At 53.6% G+C, this 17,173-nt stretch overlaps 1 protein-coding gene across 5 annotated transcripts in view; it reads left to right on the forward strand.

Annotated features, from left to right (window-relative positions):
* FBLN1 (fibulin 1) overlaps positions 1-16,099 on the forward strand; it is a 77,866-nt gene extending 61,767 nt beyond the window's left edge. For 3 of the 5 annotated variants that reach the window (XM_032492437.1, XM_032492436.1, XM_032492442.1), the window contains one exon: positions 2,493-2,893. In XM_032492437.1, the coding sequence (XP_032348328.1) occupies positions 2,493-2,878 (386 nt within the window). In that variant the 3' untranslated portion in view covers positions 2,879-2,893. Of the gene's footprint in view, positions 1-2,492; positions 2,894-15,737 lie in introns of those variants that run through there. The other 2 variants (XM_032492440.1, XM_032492438.1) reach the window with 1 other exon arrangement.
* Positions 16,100-17,173: the final 1,074 nt, after the last annotated feature.

A 17,173-nucleotide genomic window follows, 5' to 3' on the forward strand; every position in this document is an offset into this window, starting at 1 on the left:
GAGTAATCGTTTCAGAAGCAGGAGGCTTCCACGAGCTGCCCCCATGGTTCTCCAAGCACTGCCTCTCCCTTCCAGCTCTGTTCTGTAAGTAGTGGAGAAGGCCCTGTGGCCAGGCCGAGGGAGGGCGGCAGCCTCGGGGCTGCCTCAGGGCTGCGGAGGGTCGCAGTGGTTAGGAGACGGGCAGGCCTGGAGGGCGCCAGGACGGACCAATTGACTGGCTCACCTTTCTACACTGCTTACACCTACTATGTGCTGGGTGAAGGGGGTGCCTCTCTGCCTCTAGGGAGGCAGACGGTCCCCAGAGAGGAACAGGAGAGCGCAGTGAGAGGTGCTGTGGGTGTAGAGCCTGGGCCGTCCATGCGTGGGCAAATCAAGGCAGGCTGCGGGGAGAAGGTGGCGCTGGCCGGGTCAAGAATCAGAGGAGGCTATTCAAGGGCCTTGTTCCCTTCCCCAGCATGGTTCTCCTGGGGGTGGATGTCTACAGGACACCCCCAGCACACACACACCCCGGCTGGCATCGCTGCTTCTCTAAGAAAACACTGAAGTGCTGGCCCCAGGTCCCACAGCCAGTGAGTCAGCGCTGCAGCTCGCAAGCAGGTGCGCAAGATGTCGAGACTGCTCTGGGTTGATCCCTGAGCTCCTCGTTCTCCACTGGGGCCCCTGAGAAACAGAAGTGCTCCTGACCTCAGCCCCTGGCCGGGCACCGTGGCAGCTGGTCCTGCTCCCAGTCAAGTCTGAATGAACAGAGACTGTCTGGCTCACCTCAGAGACGGTTCCCTGGATTAAGTTTAGGAGGGCTATTCCCTTATTACAGACGCCATAATTGTCAGTAGAGGAAACGATTATGTGAAAGCTCCCAGCAGTGCCTGGCGCACAGTAGGTGTGCAGGAAGTCACTATTAAGGGAACCCAGATCTTTTCCCAATTTCCACGTTGTCCGTGCTGAAGCAGGATGGGGGTGCCTCTAAATTTGACCAGTACGTCAACACCCTCCTAACAACGTCCTCCCACTCCCTCTCAGAAGGAACCTCAACTATTACATTTTGAAATAGCATTCTAAATTTCATCTGTGAGCAGAGAAGGATTATTACTCTATTTTAAGTTCACTGTTTGTAAAAATACCCATGGCTGGGGTGGCCCTTTGAGGGTCAAATACGATTGATTCTCTGCTGCCACAGACGGAGCGCTGAACTTGGGGTAAGACGTTCTGGGCTTGATTCTTGGTTCTCTCATTCTAGCTGTTTGACCTCAGTCAGGTCTCCTAACCTCTCTGAGCCTTAGTTTTCTTCTCAGCAAAATTGCCATGGTAATACTTGTTTTGCTGGGTTCTGAGGACCAGAAGGAGAGCACATATTGTAACGTAGCTGGGTAGGTTGTTGGAGGATCAGTGAGCCACTGTGAGGAAGCCATTTGCAACTGAAGAGCTGGTGAGAGCTTGGAGGCCCTGGAGAGGACAGGACAGCAGGCCAGAGGGAGGCACATGGGACTGTGCCAGGACTGTTAACCCCAAAGTGGCTCCAGCTGCCTGGGAGCTATTTAATAGGCACCTCTCGTGGCCTGGGCTGACGAGTCGGGCCCATGCTGAAGCGGGCAGGGTAGTAGAGGCCGTGCCTTCCAAGTTCTGTCATCCTTGAATTCTCTTGCTCAGTCAACAAGAGCATCCTGGATTCCTCCTCCATCCCATGCCCTATGCTGGGTGCTGGGGAGCAGATTTACACCCATGTTTGTCAGCAGTAGGCTCTGTCCCTGTTAACAGCTCAGCAGGAGAAAGAAGCGGTGTGTGGCAGGGCTGCCAAGTACAGTTGAATATGTTGTACACTGCAAAACCCCAGGGGGTACCATTTACAGCCTTTTCTTTGTGCAGTGCACAACCTACTCAACTGTACACAGCAGCCCATGTATAAAAGCTCGTGAGTAAAGATACTAGCCTCACTGTACCTCTGCTCCTGGCCAGGCGAGGCCTTGTTCAAAGCAAAGAGCTTGCTTGCCCAGTCATCATCAGTCATCCCAGCTAGCAAGGCCCAGATCATCTCTTCAAAATCATTACCTCTGAAGGGGTTAAACGTGTGCCGCTGACCCTGTCCTGCAGCCTGATTTGGAAAGCTTGGCCCAGGATCAGCACACATTACGAATGAGATTCAGAAATTCCACCTAAAAACAACAGCGCGGCCGTCCCTGCCAGTGATGAGTGATCGGCCCTGTCCCGGCTTTCACGGCAAATCCTGGGGATTAGGCACTTTCTCTTCTCCGGGAGGCACAGCCCCGTCACCCCGGGGCCACACCCTGGCCGGCAGCCAAGTTGTTTCCCGGGTGACGGTGCAGGGATGGGCCTTGCCTAACATCGCCCAGAGGCTGGCCGTGCACCAAGGGCAGGGGGAGGCAGAGGGCAGGTTGGGGTCTCCCGGAGGGGCGAGACAGGGCGCAAGAGGGGGACGACACTGACACTTCCTGTGCTCCCTGTGCTGGCCCTGTGGAGCAGAGCTGGGGTCGTAGGTGTCGTGCCCAGGGCCCTCCTGACTTGTAGAAACACAGCTGTTCTCCTTCCCAGGCCCTGTGTGGAGGGCTCTGGACACCGTTTCAAGATGCAGAAACTCCCTGAGGTTGGTCCCAGGCAGCCCCCGGCTCGGGTGGGACTCTCAGGGCTCAGTAGGGTCCACTGGGGCACAGCCCTGCTTTCGACCTCCCCTGAGGGATGCACACAGGGGCCATGGAAGCCGCGCTGGAAACCTCCCTGCTCTTGCCCTGGGCACCCCCCCGATGGTCTGAATGGCATTCGTCCAGGACCTTGGCCCCAGGAGGGACCCTGTGAAAGGAAACCTGTGGGCAGAGGCCCCTCTTGTGGCCTCCTAACCAGGCCAGCCCTGGGTCCTGAACCCTGAAATACTGCTGTTTTCACGAGACTCCTGTGGCCTCGCAGCCCCCACCGGCATCCTGGACCCAGGTCACCTGCACTGCTTCTCACACCTGCTGGTCCCCTGCCTCTCGACATCTTCTCCTGGTGGTGAGGTCCCACAGCACACCGCGGAGCCTGGCCAAGGCATCCCTCTCCTCTTGGCAGTGTGCGTCCACATCACGGGAAAATGTGCTCCAGCCACTCGGTTCCTGCAGCCGGAAGCCGGGAACCCTCTGCTCCCCGCCTCCCACCCCCACAGCCAGCTACTGCTGACTCTGCCAGGTTTTAAACCTCACCTTTCACATCCAGCCCTGCTGCCTGGCTGGAGAGATGTCCTCAGCCCAAGCCTGCCTGTCTCCTCCCCAGCGCCCCGCTCTTATCCCTTCCTCTCCCTTCCCCTCTGCTCCAGCCACGCCAGCCCACGCCCCAGACCCCAGACATTTCATGGCCTCTCCCTTCTCTTGGGCTTTAGCCATGACATTCACCTCCTTCTTTGGTAAGCTCCTAGCCACCCCTCAAAGCCCTAGTCAGCTATTACCTCCTCTCACGTGCCCTCCAGCCCCACACAGGCAGAGTGTGCAGCATCTTCCTTTGTGCTCCCAGGGCACCCAAACCAGCCTCTTTCAGGACTGTCTGGTGCTCTTTTTTCCAGCACATAATGTGCGTGCCCCCTGGAGGCAGGCCCTGCTCTGGGGGACACGGCAGTACCCGAGATAGACAGACAGACAGACATGAATCCTTAACCTCGTACACGTTTTATTCCAGGGGGTAGGAGCAGACAAGAAGCAAGTATAACATCTACACGGTCAGGTGGTGCTGAGTGCTGTGCAGGGGGCAGGAGAGGAGGGCGGGGAAGGCAGGGCAGGGGGACAAGGAACAACTATACACCTGGTGGTCAGAGACTTTCGTCTGAGGCCTGAGGAGCTGAGGAAATGAACCATGTGGAGATCTGGGGAAGAGCTCCTGGCAGAGGCAACAGCACGTGCAAAGTCCCTGAGGCAGAGGCAAGCCTAGCATGTGATCGCAGGGAGGCCACTGTGTTGGAGCAGGGGCAGGAGGTGGAGGCTGGTGAGACATGGTCTCGAGGCCGTCATAACAGCTCTGGCTTTTCTGCTGAGCAAGGTGGGAGCCATGTGAGGGTTTTGGGACAAGGAGTGTGATAATCCAAAGTTTTCAAGGCTCTGTCTGGGTCCCAGGCGAGGCTGGGTACAGAGAGGCACTGGGGCTCTCCCAGCAATCCGGGCTGGAGATGACAGTGACCGTGTGGCCCCAGCAGGAGGGGCAAGCAGTAGACAGATTCCGGATATGGCCTGGAGGTAGCGCCAGGTTTTGCTGACGAGGTAGATGTGGAGGTCAGGATGACCCCATGGATTTTGACCTAAAGAACTAGAAGACTGGGGTTGTCATCAGGTGAGACAGGGGAGCCGTGACATGGCAGCTTTGCAGAGATCAGAAGTTCGCTTTGACGTTAAGATTGAGGGGCTCACTGGGAGGAGAATAAATGAGTGTGGGAGGCGTTAGCATGTGAATGAGAGTTGGAGCCAGAGACTGACTAGGTCCCCAAGGGCATGTGTGGAGACAGAGGACGCTGGAGACTGGGGGCCGTGGCCTCCTGTGCTCAGAGGTCAGAGAGATGCGAGGAGGCCAACTTGGAGGAGGAGGCCTTTCCAGGAGGAGGGGCCGTGAGCCTTGCCACCACTGCGGGGAGCCTAGTCAGATGAGGACCAAGGATTCACCATCGGATTCAGCAGTGCCCAGGCCATCCCAGTGGAGCAGGATGGAGGGAAAGGCACACCGGATGGCGCACTGGAGGCTGTGCTGGGAGCTCCTTCTGAAAGATGTGCCGTGAGTGGGAACAGAGAAACACTCAGGCCCGTGGGACGGGTGCCGTGGTCACGGCACTGCGAGTTTTTGCTTGACTTTCTCTCCCACCGATTGTGAATTTCTAGTGGCAAGAGCCTACAGGGGGTTCACTTGTGCCATGCCCACCGCACCCCCGTCACCCTGTTTTTCTTTCTCACACACACACACCACTGCCCCCCACACACACACACATCCTCTAGGATGCAGCCCCACTTGGCACCCAGGAGACTGCAGGAACACAGTCACCTGCTCACTTCCCAAGTCACCAAGGGGTTAACGTGAGCCCAGAGCAGTCTCTTGGCCTCTCCCGAGGTTCTTCTGGGGATCATCTGTGTCCAGAGTGATTTGTGACCCTCTTAGAGCTGCTGTTAGGAACCTTTTGAAAAGCCTTTGATATCACCGGTACATTCATAAATTCTTTTTTTTTTTTTTGAGAAAATGAAGTGTTTTAGCCAAACAACAGTAGAAGCACTTTGTGCAAAATTAGGAAAAAAAGAGTCTGATGATGATATGAATCTTCCGACGGCCTCACCTGACAACCATAAATGCACAAAGGACCCAGACACCCACTGTCAGCCACTGTCACGGCCAGCGCCCCCGGAAGCCCCGGGGTCGGGTGTTCTGCTGGGAATGGTCAATCCGTGCCTGAGGCCGAGAGCCCCACGTGTCGGGTCCCGATTGTCACAGTGGTCATAAGCCCCCGGTCCTTGCCGTGTGCCAGGCTCTCTTCCGGCAAGTGTACGGACACAGCATGTCACTTCCTCCTCATGCAGCCTGGTGGGTGACGGTCCCCGTTCTCCAGGTGAGGAGACTGAGGCACGGAGCGGGTTCCAGGCTCAGGGGGCACGGTGCAGGCGTGCACACAGCACGTGGGACTTGATGTGGCGTTCCTGCTGCCGTGCCCTTCCTGTGTGACCGTGGGCAGGCCGGAGCCTTTCTCTTCCAGGTCTGACCCAGTTCTGAAATGTCTTTGCCTCTCTGGCAGCAGTGAACAGGGTACACAGAGTCGGTGCATAGTAAGTGTTCAGTCACTGGCTGGTAAAACGATTCTCTTTCTGGGGATTCCGTGCTGGAAGGGCCTGTGCGGGGCCTCGGCCAGGGATAAAGGGAACTGAAGACTTGGGGCCTTCACGCTGCGGCCCCGCCCAGGAGGCTGTCTCTGTCCCAGGTTGGCTCATGCTTAGACTTCTTGGAAAGTAAAGAAGAAGTGATGGTTCTCACCCAAACTCGGCGTTTCCCCTCCTTCTGAGATCCAGCAGCGACCCCACGGCTCCAGGAAAGGGTCTTGGCTCCTCTGGGGCCACTCGGCCACTGCCCCGCCGGTGGCCTCCAGCGCGTTCCCCGCCTCCTTGGTTCTCACCCTCTCGGGAAAGCTGAGAACAGAAAGCCTCCTCGTGAACCCCTCCCGAGGCCTGTTTCTCGCCAGGCCACCTTGTCCTTCAAAGTCCAGCTCCAGGTCAACTCCTTGGGGAAGCGTCCCGGGGGCCCTGCTGGGTCTGGGGGGAGCGTTTCCATTTAGTGCTGCCAAAGCATCTTTGCTGACCTGTCCCGGCCTCTGCGCCTGTCACCTGTGTCTGCCTTCCCTGGGGGCCGGGAGCACCTGCTGTGGGCACCCCAGCCTCCGCAGTCCGGGCTCCGTGCGCTCAGCTCAGCATGGGCGTGGGGTCCGGGGCGCCCAGGCTGCACTCACCCACTGCGTGCTGGGCAGGCCTCCTAATCCCTCAGGGCCTAACCGCCTCTGGAGGACGTAGCGCAGCCTCGACGCCTGGAGAGCAGAGGTAGGACCTGTCTCTGCTGTCTCCAGTCTTTAATTCTAAGTCAGGCCAAGCTGGCAGATGTGCTCATCTCGCCCTCCCGTGGCCTTTGCTCATCTTGGGGGATTGCGAGGGGTTCGGCATGGCTGGAGCACAGACAGTGATGAGAAACCAGGCTGGACGGGGCGGGGGTGCGTCTCACCTGCTGGGGGCCAGGGGTGGGGGGACGGGGCAAGCAGGGCTCCAGGCAGAGCCACAGTGCGACCCCTCACGGGATCTGCGTTCTGGAAGGCTTGCTCTTGCCGTGGTGGGAAGGTGCCTGGGGATGAGGAGGAAGGTGTGAGCATTCAGGTAGAAAGATGAGGCCTGAACTGAGGCCGGTGGGGTTGGGGGTGGAGCAGAGGAGAGTCTGGGGACTAAAAGGTAGAATTAGTCCTTTTTCATTGAAGTAGAGTTGATTTACAGTGTTGTCTTAATTTCTGGTGGACAGCATGGTGATTCAGTTATACATATATATTCTTTTTCATTATAGATTATTATAAGATGTTGAATATAGTTCCTTGTGCTATACAGTGGGACCTTGTTGTTTATCTATTTTATATATAGTAGTTTGAATCTGCTAATCCCAAACTCCTAATTTACCCCTCCCCACTTCCTTTCTCCCCTGGCAACCATAAGTTTGTTTTCTATGTCTGTGAGTCTGTTTCAGTTTTGTAAATAAATTCATTTGTGTCATTTTTTTAGATTCCACATATAAGTGATATATAATATTTGTATTTCTCTGTCTGACTTACTTAGTGTGGTAATCTCTAGGTCCATCCATGTTGCTGCAAATGGCATTATTTCATTCTTTTTTATGGCTGAGTAGTATTCCATTATATACATACACCACAACTTCTTTATCCAGTCATCTGTCGATGGACACCTAGGTTGCTTCCATGTCTTGACTATTGTAAACTGTGCTGTTACGAACACTGAGGTGCATGTATCTTTTCAAATTAGAGTTTTCATCTTTTCCAGCTATATGCCCCGGAGTGGGATTGCTGGATCATAGGGTAACTGTATTTTTAGTTGTTAAAGGAACCTCCGTACTGTTTTCCATAGTAGCTGCACCAGGTTACATTCCCACTAACAGTACAGGAGGGCTCCCTTTTCAGAGTGAGTGGGTCTTGGTAGCGATTGAACAGGAGGGCTGGAAGCAAGTGGCCTGTGGAGGACAACCCCATGTGCCTGGCTGGGTGACCTGGGAGAAGGGCAGGGTTTGGGGGAGCAGGGTGAGTGGGGGTTCCAATTGCCCACCTGGGAGCATCTGGAGAGATGTGAGGGGGCTGATGAGTTTGGGTCTGGGGTGGGGAGGGACCCCAGCAGGTAGGTGCGTGGGGGCTGATGCAGGCAGGAGGACACACAAAGGAAGAGGAAAGAATTTCTCCTCGTCCCCAGCACAGTCACACTTTCAGGGGCTTCCTAACAACTACGCACGGTGGGAATGTTCGTGACCGCGTCAGGGGAGGAATCTGAACGGTGTAGTGCCAAGCTGACACTTCTTTTCATATTTCTCCCCAGGGGAGAGGTGGACCCTGGGGGTTGAGTCTTAGCCCATCCGCACTGTCTGGTTCGGCTCCCGGCAGACCTGCGGAGGGAGTGCGTTTATAGTAATCAAGAAATCAGGATGATGCGTTCTGCTGAGGCATGTTGAGGGCCATTTGGTATTTTAAATATGCAGCCCAGACACCTGTCCCCCTTCCTTCCAAACTCCTCCCTGGGTGTTTTTCGGGGCAAGAAGAGAAGACAGGGTTTCAGGAACTCCTTTCCTTCACTGCCAATTACTGATGTGATTACCCTGTAATTCCTTGCTGCGCTTTTTGCCTTTTATTTATGAGTCAGCCAAGGGCAGTGCATTCTGGAAGTTTCCTCCACACCACGTCACGCTGTGTGACGAGAGCAGACGCTGTGGCATGGAGGGAGCTGGGCGTCGGGGTCAGTGCCAGCTGATGGACGCCGTGCCCCGTGCGCTGTGTGGCCTGGGAGGTCAAGCCCGCCGAGCCGCAGGCTACTCCCCGGTGGAAGGAAGGTGATAGTCCTTCCTCCACAGGATTGTGGGGGGGACTGGACGGAGCAGTGGCCACATGGGCCCCGCAATTTCCACCCCCCACCCTGCTGTGGACCTCTTTCCCAGCCCACCAGTACTCGAGTTTTTTTGCTTTAGAAGTACGGGAGTATTTCTTCACCTTCTTGATTTTGTCCTTTTTGCCTTTGGTCTGTGCTGTTAATCCTGGCCCGCAGAGAGCAGGGTTTCCATCGAGGAGTATTTACTGAGATCTGCGTGGCGGTTTGCTTCTCTGCCCGGCGCGCTAGTGTTTGGCGAGACATTGAGGATCTCCTCTGAGCTCCCGGGTTCTCTGTTTCAGTGCCTTGTCCGCACAGGCTCCCACTTCCCCTCCCACTCTGCGCGGGGCTCTGCGTGGCGGCCACCAGGCCAGACAGCGACACCTGGCTCTCATGTCTCCCCTTCCTCCTTCCACATGGTCAGCGTCTGAAAACCCGATGACCTTTGTCTGTCATCCATTCCTCCCCAGCGCTTTCATTTCTGGGTGATAATTCTCAACTTGATAACCTGTGCTTGCTGCTTGGTCTTTAGTTTAGTCTCATGCGGCAGTTTGGTTGAGTGCCTCCTGTGTGCCAGGTCCTCAGTAGGGCCAAGGGTCTGCTATGGTCCAGGAACCAGAGGTACAGGAGTGAGCAGGAGAGCCAGTGCCACTGGCCTCTGGCCTCACATTGCAGTGGGGAGACTGGTGACAACCAAGAAGGCAAACGACTCTACAACCTGATCTCAGACAGCGATCGCTCCTTGTTCATTTTATGATGCAGACGTGTGACAGTCTTACCTCTGCCTTTTCTAACTCAAGTGATCTCTGTCTTCTGAAAAGCACGGTTAATTTCCACTGGCACGAGGTATCAGGCAGTCTCTTGATTTATCGTCTTGTTTGTAAAATACCCTCTGACAACCCTCGTCCACGCCGTCACACTGTCAGCAAGAATCACAGGCCTGTTGAGTCGGGGGCTGACCGCCAGGAAGACGGTGACTTGTACAGGGTCACATGGCTGGTGAGGAACAAGCTCAGGTACCCAAGGCTGTGACTCCAGGGCTCCTCACAGACGAGTGTCTCGAGGCGGAACCAGAGGACTCCTGCAGACAGCCTCGTGGCTGATTTTCATCCTTTCAAACAACTGATGGTCAGTCAGTTGCAACCTCAAGCAGCAGAAGCTTGAGGCTGGCTTCAGGGGCCCAGAATCCAGACCACAGACCCCAGGAGGCGACAGAGGTCTGTCACTGGACCCAGTGCCCCGTGTTCAGGCTCCTGTGTCCCCGGCACATCAGCTGCAGTTTACAAAGCAGAGACAAGACATGAAGGTGAAATGCCTGAGGGGACCTACATTTTTCAAAGGGAAAAAAAGGCTTAATTATATCTTTAAGAGGCACAGACGCGCCGAGGAATACCAGCAGTGTCTGAGACCCCAAGCAGAAATGCCAAGGATGAGGATTTGGAAGATTAACACAGTTGAACTCAGCATCATGGCCTTTTTTTTCCCCCCTGAGGCTCTTGAAAGGGAGGGAGGTAAACACCCCAGCAGGCGAGATGGACAAGGCAGGTGTGATGGAGCCGCGTCTCTCCCCTGTCCTGCATTTTGCTGCTGGAATGTTCATTCCGCATCAAGCTGCTCTCGCTCAGAGCCTTCAGGACAAAACTTTGTCTTCCTTCCTAGGTTGTAGGGCCCTCAAGGATCCTTCCTTCCTTCCTCTGCTTCCATCTCACTCAATAGTCGTAATGGGGCTCCCGCTAGGTCCTGCCCCAGACCCTGGGCTGGGGACAGTGGGACAGCAATAAACACAATGCAGACCCTGCCCCTGACGGGGGAGCCCTCCAGCACTGGGCAGATGGGGTGGGACATCCGAGGGGACCAGGTGGCCCCGAGTGGGGCTGGGGAGGCTTCACAAAAGAGAACATAGGCAGTCAAGCGGGTCCCCAGTGCCTGGCACACCGCAGATGCCAACCACACATCTGCAGTTGAGGGATGATGGAACTGGACCCCTGGTGGAGGTGCACTTTCTAATACTTGTGATGCCACATACGGGCGGCAAGGGTTTCTCTTCTTCCCTTCTTTGTTTCCCTGCACAGGGACGTTGGTGGTGGTGAGAGAACACAGGTCTAGAATCGGTGGTGGGAGGAAGCTAGGAGACTGCTGACCTGGATTCCCGGTTCTGTGAGCCTGACCAGGTGTGACGTCCCTGCAGAAGCCCTGCACCACCTCCTTAGCCTCATCAGCCTGTCTTGCCCCAAGATTAACACCGTTCCCAGAACTGGCCCAAACCTTTGTATTTTGACCGTTGTACATGTCCTGCCTGCCTCTTTGGCTCCTACTTAGTCTTCAAAATCCAATTTGAAGTCACTCCTTTGGTAGAATTTTCCTTAAACCTCCCCTCTGCAAAATAGCCTCTATTGGATGGATAGATGGGTGGATGGCTGGATGGCTGGATGGGTAGATGATGGATGAATGGATGGGTGGGTGGATGGATGTGTAGAAAAGATATGAAGAAAGAAGTGATATCAGGAGAAAGTTTGGGTTCAGAAAAGGTGAGGACAAGGAGGTGGAACTCAAGCTTGAACTAACCTGGGAATAAAGGGAGCGTGTTCACGTAAACCAGAGCTCCTGGGAAGTGTGGCTAGGCTGAAGTAGTGGTCAGGTCCACCGAATGGGCATGGCCTAGGAAGGAAGCCCTGGGTTGCCTAGGGTTACGGATAGAGTTGGAGACTCAATGTGGACTTCAGGTCAGAGGAGAGGGACAGAGAAGCTGCTTGTGGAGGGGTGGGAAGGGAGGCACATTCCCTGAGCACCTGCTGTGCGCTCGCATACGATGTCTTGTGTAGCCCTTGCCGCATGCCTATTTCTTCCGCCTTAATCGTTTTTCTTGTTAAATGCAAAGATCCCAAGAAAATCCAGCCCGGAATGTGACCTGCATCTGAAATCCAGCCTTGCGCCTCCTCCACCCCTTCTCAATGCCCTTTCCACCAGCACGGCCCTTTGCTTCCATTGGAGTTTCATTTGCCTTGGTTCTTAGTTGTTGACACTGGGAACAGGTAGCCAACAGCAGGGAGTTCTGGTCTTCGGCCATCGTGGAAGCTAACCCTTTTGAACTGCCCTGACACGACGCACTTACATACCTTTTCTACATATCCAGAGACTTCCTCACTCGTGCATTTTTAAGTCAATTCAATAAAAATATTAGGCACTTGCTCTGTTTTTCAATCATAAGAATTCAGCTGTACTTTAACTGAAGGTCAGTTCACATTTCAATGCTGGGAAGCTTTTCAATGTCCAGCAGTCATTTCTGAGGGAGACAAAGCAAGATGGACCTGTGATGATTTTGTTTCTGATTTTGAAGTTTGCTGGGGTTTTTTTTCTTTTTTAAAAAATTTTTATTGAAGTGTAGTTGATTTACAATGTTAGTTTCAAGTGTACAGCAAAGTGATTCAGTTATACAGATTCATATGTATATTTTTTCAGATTCTTTTCCATTATGTTATTAAAAGGATTGAAAATAGTTCCCTGTGCTATATAGTAGGACCTTGTTGTTTATCTATTTTATATATAGTAACATGTGTCTGTTAATCCCCATCCCCTGATTTATCCCTTCCGCCCCTTCCCATTGGTAACCATAGTTTGTTTTCTATGTCCATGAGTCTGTTTTTGGTTTGTAAATAGAATTTGTATCATTTTTGAAGGTAGCTGGTTTTAATCTGTGTTTCACAGAAGAGGAAATAGAAATGCAGGAAGGTTAAATAACTAACGTGGGGCTCATCCTACTGACCCAGGTCAGTCGGACTCGAGCCCTGTGTCCCATAAAGCTGTGGGTCTCAGAGTCCAGCTAGAATGACCATGTGCAGCTCTCTGTCCCCCAGCTCAGCTCACTGCAGCTGCACTCTCCCTTTCTTCTCTGTCCCCAGACCAAGCCCACCAAGGGCAGCCCATCATTCTCTCTACCAATTTCCTTAGCCCAGTGCCCGGCACACGCAGGTGGGCCCAGAAACTTCTGTGGGTCTAAATTGCAGATGCTATCCAAGTGCCCACAGGCAGCAAAAAACTTTATTTAAATATACATGTGCGGGATAGGATTATTTTATAATATTTTGTACTGTTTATACTTTATATATAAATGTATAATAATATATTTAATATATTAATATATAAATTGTATTTTCTATAAACTTATATATTTATATATAAATTATACTTTCTATATTTCCTATAAATTTATATAAATATGTTTATATATTTATATAAATATATAAGTATTTCTATAAAATAAGATATACAGATATATGCAGAAGTTTATTAAATATCAAATTGAATATATATTTTATTTGTAATAGTATTTGTATATAAATTAGGATTCTTGATCTATTTTAAATAAGTATATTTTTTCTATTATATGGTTATAATAGATTTCATAATTATACCATATATTTGCATATCATATTAATTTATGATATTTAGTAATATAACAATATATAGAAATAACTATATCTGATCGTAGCTTGCAGAAGCGTCCCCTGCACCTCTGTGGGTCCTCTGTCCTAGAATAGTTCTCAGGCTCACCCAGCGGCTCACCGCTTTCCTTCGCGCACCCAGAGCCCCTCCTGGCCCCGCCCCTCCTGGCCCCGCCCCTGGGATGGGTGGAGTCAGCAGGTAACCGAGGCCCCACTGAGGCTGGTGGGAGCCAGTGCTGGTCTCCGGCCTGGGGAGAGGAGAGGGTGACGCTGGTGGGGGGACTGCGGGGACAGGAGAGCATGCGGCCATGCTCCCCGCAGGGGCCTCGCCGACCCGGCCGGACTGTGCCCAGGGAGGGGCAGGCAGGAGTGGCCCGGTTATCAGGGGCCACTGGCAAGCCGAGGGTGCTGACAAGCCCACGTCTGTAGCCGGGAGCTGAAGATGTTCGAGACGTTCAAACAGGACAAAGCTCCGATGTCATCGCCAGGTGGGGACAGAGAAAGGGTGCTGACAGCCCGCAGAAGCCTGCGCTCACCTCTCCATCGGAGCTGAAGCCCTCTTTTGCTCAGAACAGCCTGGAATCCACCCCGCTGCGGGGTGTTTCACTCTGAAACAGAAGCCCAGGGAGTGAAGAGGGGGATGTCGTGCCCCAATTCCCCTTCTGAGCGTGAACGTGGTGGTCCTGACGGGGAACTGGCTGCAGGAGCAAAAGGCCTTCGCGCCCCTTCAGTCTGCTCAGAGCCCTCGCTGCATGCCGGACGGGTGCCACGGGTCTGCCTACGCTGCCCTGTGCACATTTCCCAAGTCTGCAGCGGGGCTATTTGTAAAAACTAGACTGGAATCAGCCATTTGATGCAGGAAACAATTGGGAGCTATTTCTCAGTAAGTGAGTGAGGAGCTGCAGGCTCTGAGGTGTTCCTGGTGGGCATCCTGGTGGTGGTGTGCCAGAACCATGGACTCTTTTCAACCCTGACTTCAGTGACGTCACGTGGGGAGCCTGAAATCGGCTGTGGAAGTCGTCAGATGGTATAACCAGGCAGCCAACTGTTCCAGTCCAGCCCTGCACCACACGACTGTGGGGAAGTCCTAATATCAAAGTGGTTGGGATGCAGGAGGGACCCTGGAGTCGTCCATCCCTAAATGTCAACAGCTATTGGTGACACCTGCTCTGTGCGAGGGACACAGGGAGGGGCACTTCCTCCAAGAAGCCTTTCCTGACTCCCCCAGCCTTCCTTCCTTACATCCATTCTCGTGCCTGCTGGACAAGATACAGGTATCTATCAGAGCCTGCACTCACCTAGATCCTCCACTGGCTTTGAAACCAGGATTCTATCAGTTTTCTCTGTGTCACCACTCCCGGTCCCTGTTGAATGTGTGACTGAATGTGGAGCTGAAGAGCTGAGCCCGCCGGTCTGGTGGGGAGGTGGCCCCGCACACACCTGGAGCTCACACCTCAGCAGACGCTGTGCTAGGGGTATCTGGACCATGCAGTGCAGAAGCTCAGGGACACGTGTCATCATTTGCTCGCTGAGGAATCTGAAGCCCAGAAAGAGTGGTGGTCTTGTCATAGTCCAGTCAGAATGGTAGCACTCACCCGAGCCTCACCCGTCTCATCCCAGACACAGGAGCGTCCTCTCCATGAGCCTTTGGGCAGGTGCCCTGCATAGGCAGGCAGCGCCAGCAGGGTCTAGCCTGGAGACGTGGAGCTGCCAGGCGCAGGTTTAGGGAGAGTTACGGGATCCACTCTAACCCAATCTGTTTCCCTGCGAATCTGCAGAACGCCTGGGGCGGCTCCCTCTCCCACCCTGACCAAGCTGAGCTTGTCCGCCCTGCAGCCTTGGCAGGGGAGGCCACGGAGGCCTCTTCCTGCTGCCTACCCAGGTCCAGGCAGAACTCTATGCCACCCCCAGCGGCTTCACACAGCAGGTTTCTGCTTCCCCAGAGGGGACGCCTGTCACCCCTCTGCCACCTGTCCTCCTCCTGATTGCCCTGACCCATTGCCACTGCTCTGGCTGGACCTGAGCCACTTCTTGCTCACCTGTTAGCATGAACACTGAATGATGAGCTCACGGGTCACCCTTTTAAGAAGAGGTGTGGAGAGTGCTGGGTATGTCCCCTAGGGAATCGGGACATCTGTGCTCGGGTAGAGTTTCCAGGACCCCTCTGCAATCCTCCGTAGGAGGGATTCACAGAAGAGGATCACACTTGCGTTGTTTCTTCCCAAGGGTCAGAACTGGGCACAGTGGGTAGGAGGGAGGGGGACAGGTGTCCACTGGGCACCTACACCAGGCCAGGCCCTTTATCTAGGCTCTTAGATCCTCTGTCAGGTAGGCGATGGTGGGGGACGAAACCTGGGCTCAGAGAGAACAGGGGCTGGCATTGCCCCTCAGCCATCTGACTCCAAAGCCCACACACACAGGCTCCCCCACAGTCTGAGCTGCACACAATGAAAGGTTGCAGCCAGCTCACCATCACTCGTCCCTAGAGGTGGCAGCAGAGCCCAGGGGACCACTTGGAGGGAGAAGCCAGGCGGGAGACTCAAGCATCTGGCTCAGGTGGGACCTGACGCGGTCTCAGGCCTTCCCCAGCTCTGAAATTCCTGGAGGGGAAACATTTCCCACATCTCCACGTTGCTTCATTCCCTGCTAACTTCCAGAACACCTTCTGCTCTCTCCCCAGGTGTCGTGCGCCAGGTGCGGCCCATCGTGGGCCCGTTTCACGCTGTCCTGAAGCTGGAGATGAACTATGTGGTCGGGGGTGTGGTGTCCCACCGAAATGTCGTCAACGTCCACATCTTCGTCTCTGAGTACTGGTTCTGAGGGCTGGTGCGCAGTGCAGCCAAGTCTGTGCCTCCAGGCCAAGTCATTGCTGATAACGACTGTGTCCTGCCCCTGTTTGTACCACCCAGACATACCTTGATTTTAAGCATTTGTTTGTAGTGTTAGGCCGATGTGTATTAACCTGGGCCAGATGCATAAGTCCAGCTGATGTATTTTGGTGTTTGAATAATGAGTCCAATTACTTAACTGTTTGGTTGAAAACCTTGCTTATTTTTTTAATGCAAAAGTTAGATTTTGCTCCCTTTTTCTGCCTGGGGACTGGGCATTTTGCTAAGGACCAAGGGAAAAAAAAAGACATTTTTCAGGGGGCGGCTGGTCCAAATGCCAAGGGAAGACCGGTTCTTGCCCTGATTTTATGAAGCTGAACATTTGGTACTTTTTTTTTTTTTTTTTTGCCAGTCAGAGTTTGTACGTGCAATTCTAAGGACATGGCTGCCAAAGAATAGCATGTATGACAAATTCTGCTCAGAATCAGCGTGCCACAGTGCCTCGGGGAGCACTTAGAAGGTGAATTACAGCTCTGCGGAAACAGAAAAATCCCTCGGTAAAGACACAGCCCGTTAGGTTTGTGTGCAGCTCCAGTGTGTTCATCAGGGGAATGGCTGGGTCTTCTGCACCTGCATCCACCTGTTATCGTAGGTGGGGGAATAAACTGCTCTGTGATCCTCCTGATGGCCTGTGCATGGGAGTCTTTCAAGACGGGGTCTCCCCACCAGCACAGGGCCTGGGAATATTCCCTGAAGCCTTCTCAGAGACCCTCCTGCCTCTGGGGTGGGGTCCAGTGTGTGTGTTGGAAAAGCTGCCAACCCACATCATTTCTGACAGCATGTCCGCCCCCTGAGGAGCTTGGCTCAAGCACCTTCTATGCCCCACACTCAGCCCAGCAGGCACATCTCTGAGCTCCGCTGACGAGGTCCCTCGTGGGCGTTCTTTTTTTTTTTTTTTTTTTTTTTTTTTTTAATTTTTTAAACACGATTTTTTTTCTTTTTCTTTTTCTTTTTGCTGGGGAGGGGGAGGCAATTAGGCTTATTTATTTACTTGTTTATTATTATATTTTAATGGACCCAGGGCCTTGTGCATGCTAAGCACTCACTCTACCACTGAGCTATACCCTCCCCCTCCTTATGGGCATTCTGATCCCCTCTGGAAGTTTCTGGGGAGAAACAATGGTTCCCTGCAGCGGGAAGGAGAGATGGCCCGAGTGCACCGAATCCCGGCGCACTAGGCAGGTGGTGCTTCATTTATTCCTCCCCGCAACCCAGCCAGGTGGGCGTG

This window comes from Camelus ferus, chromosome 12 (assembly GCF_009834535.1).
Source record: "Camelus ferus isolate YT-003-E chromosome 12, BCGSAC_Cfer_1.0, whole genome shotgun sequence".
Lineage (NCBI taxonomy): Eukaryota > Metazoa > Chordata > Mammalia > Artiodactyla > Camelidae > Camelus > Camelus ferus.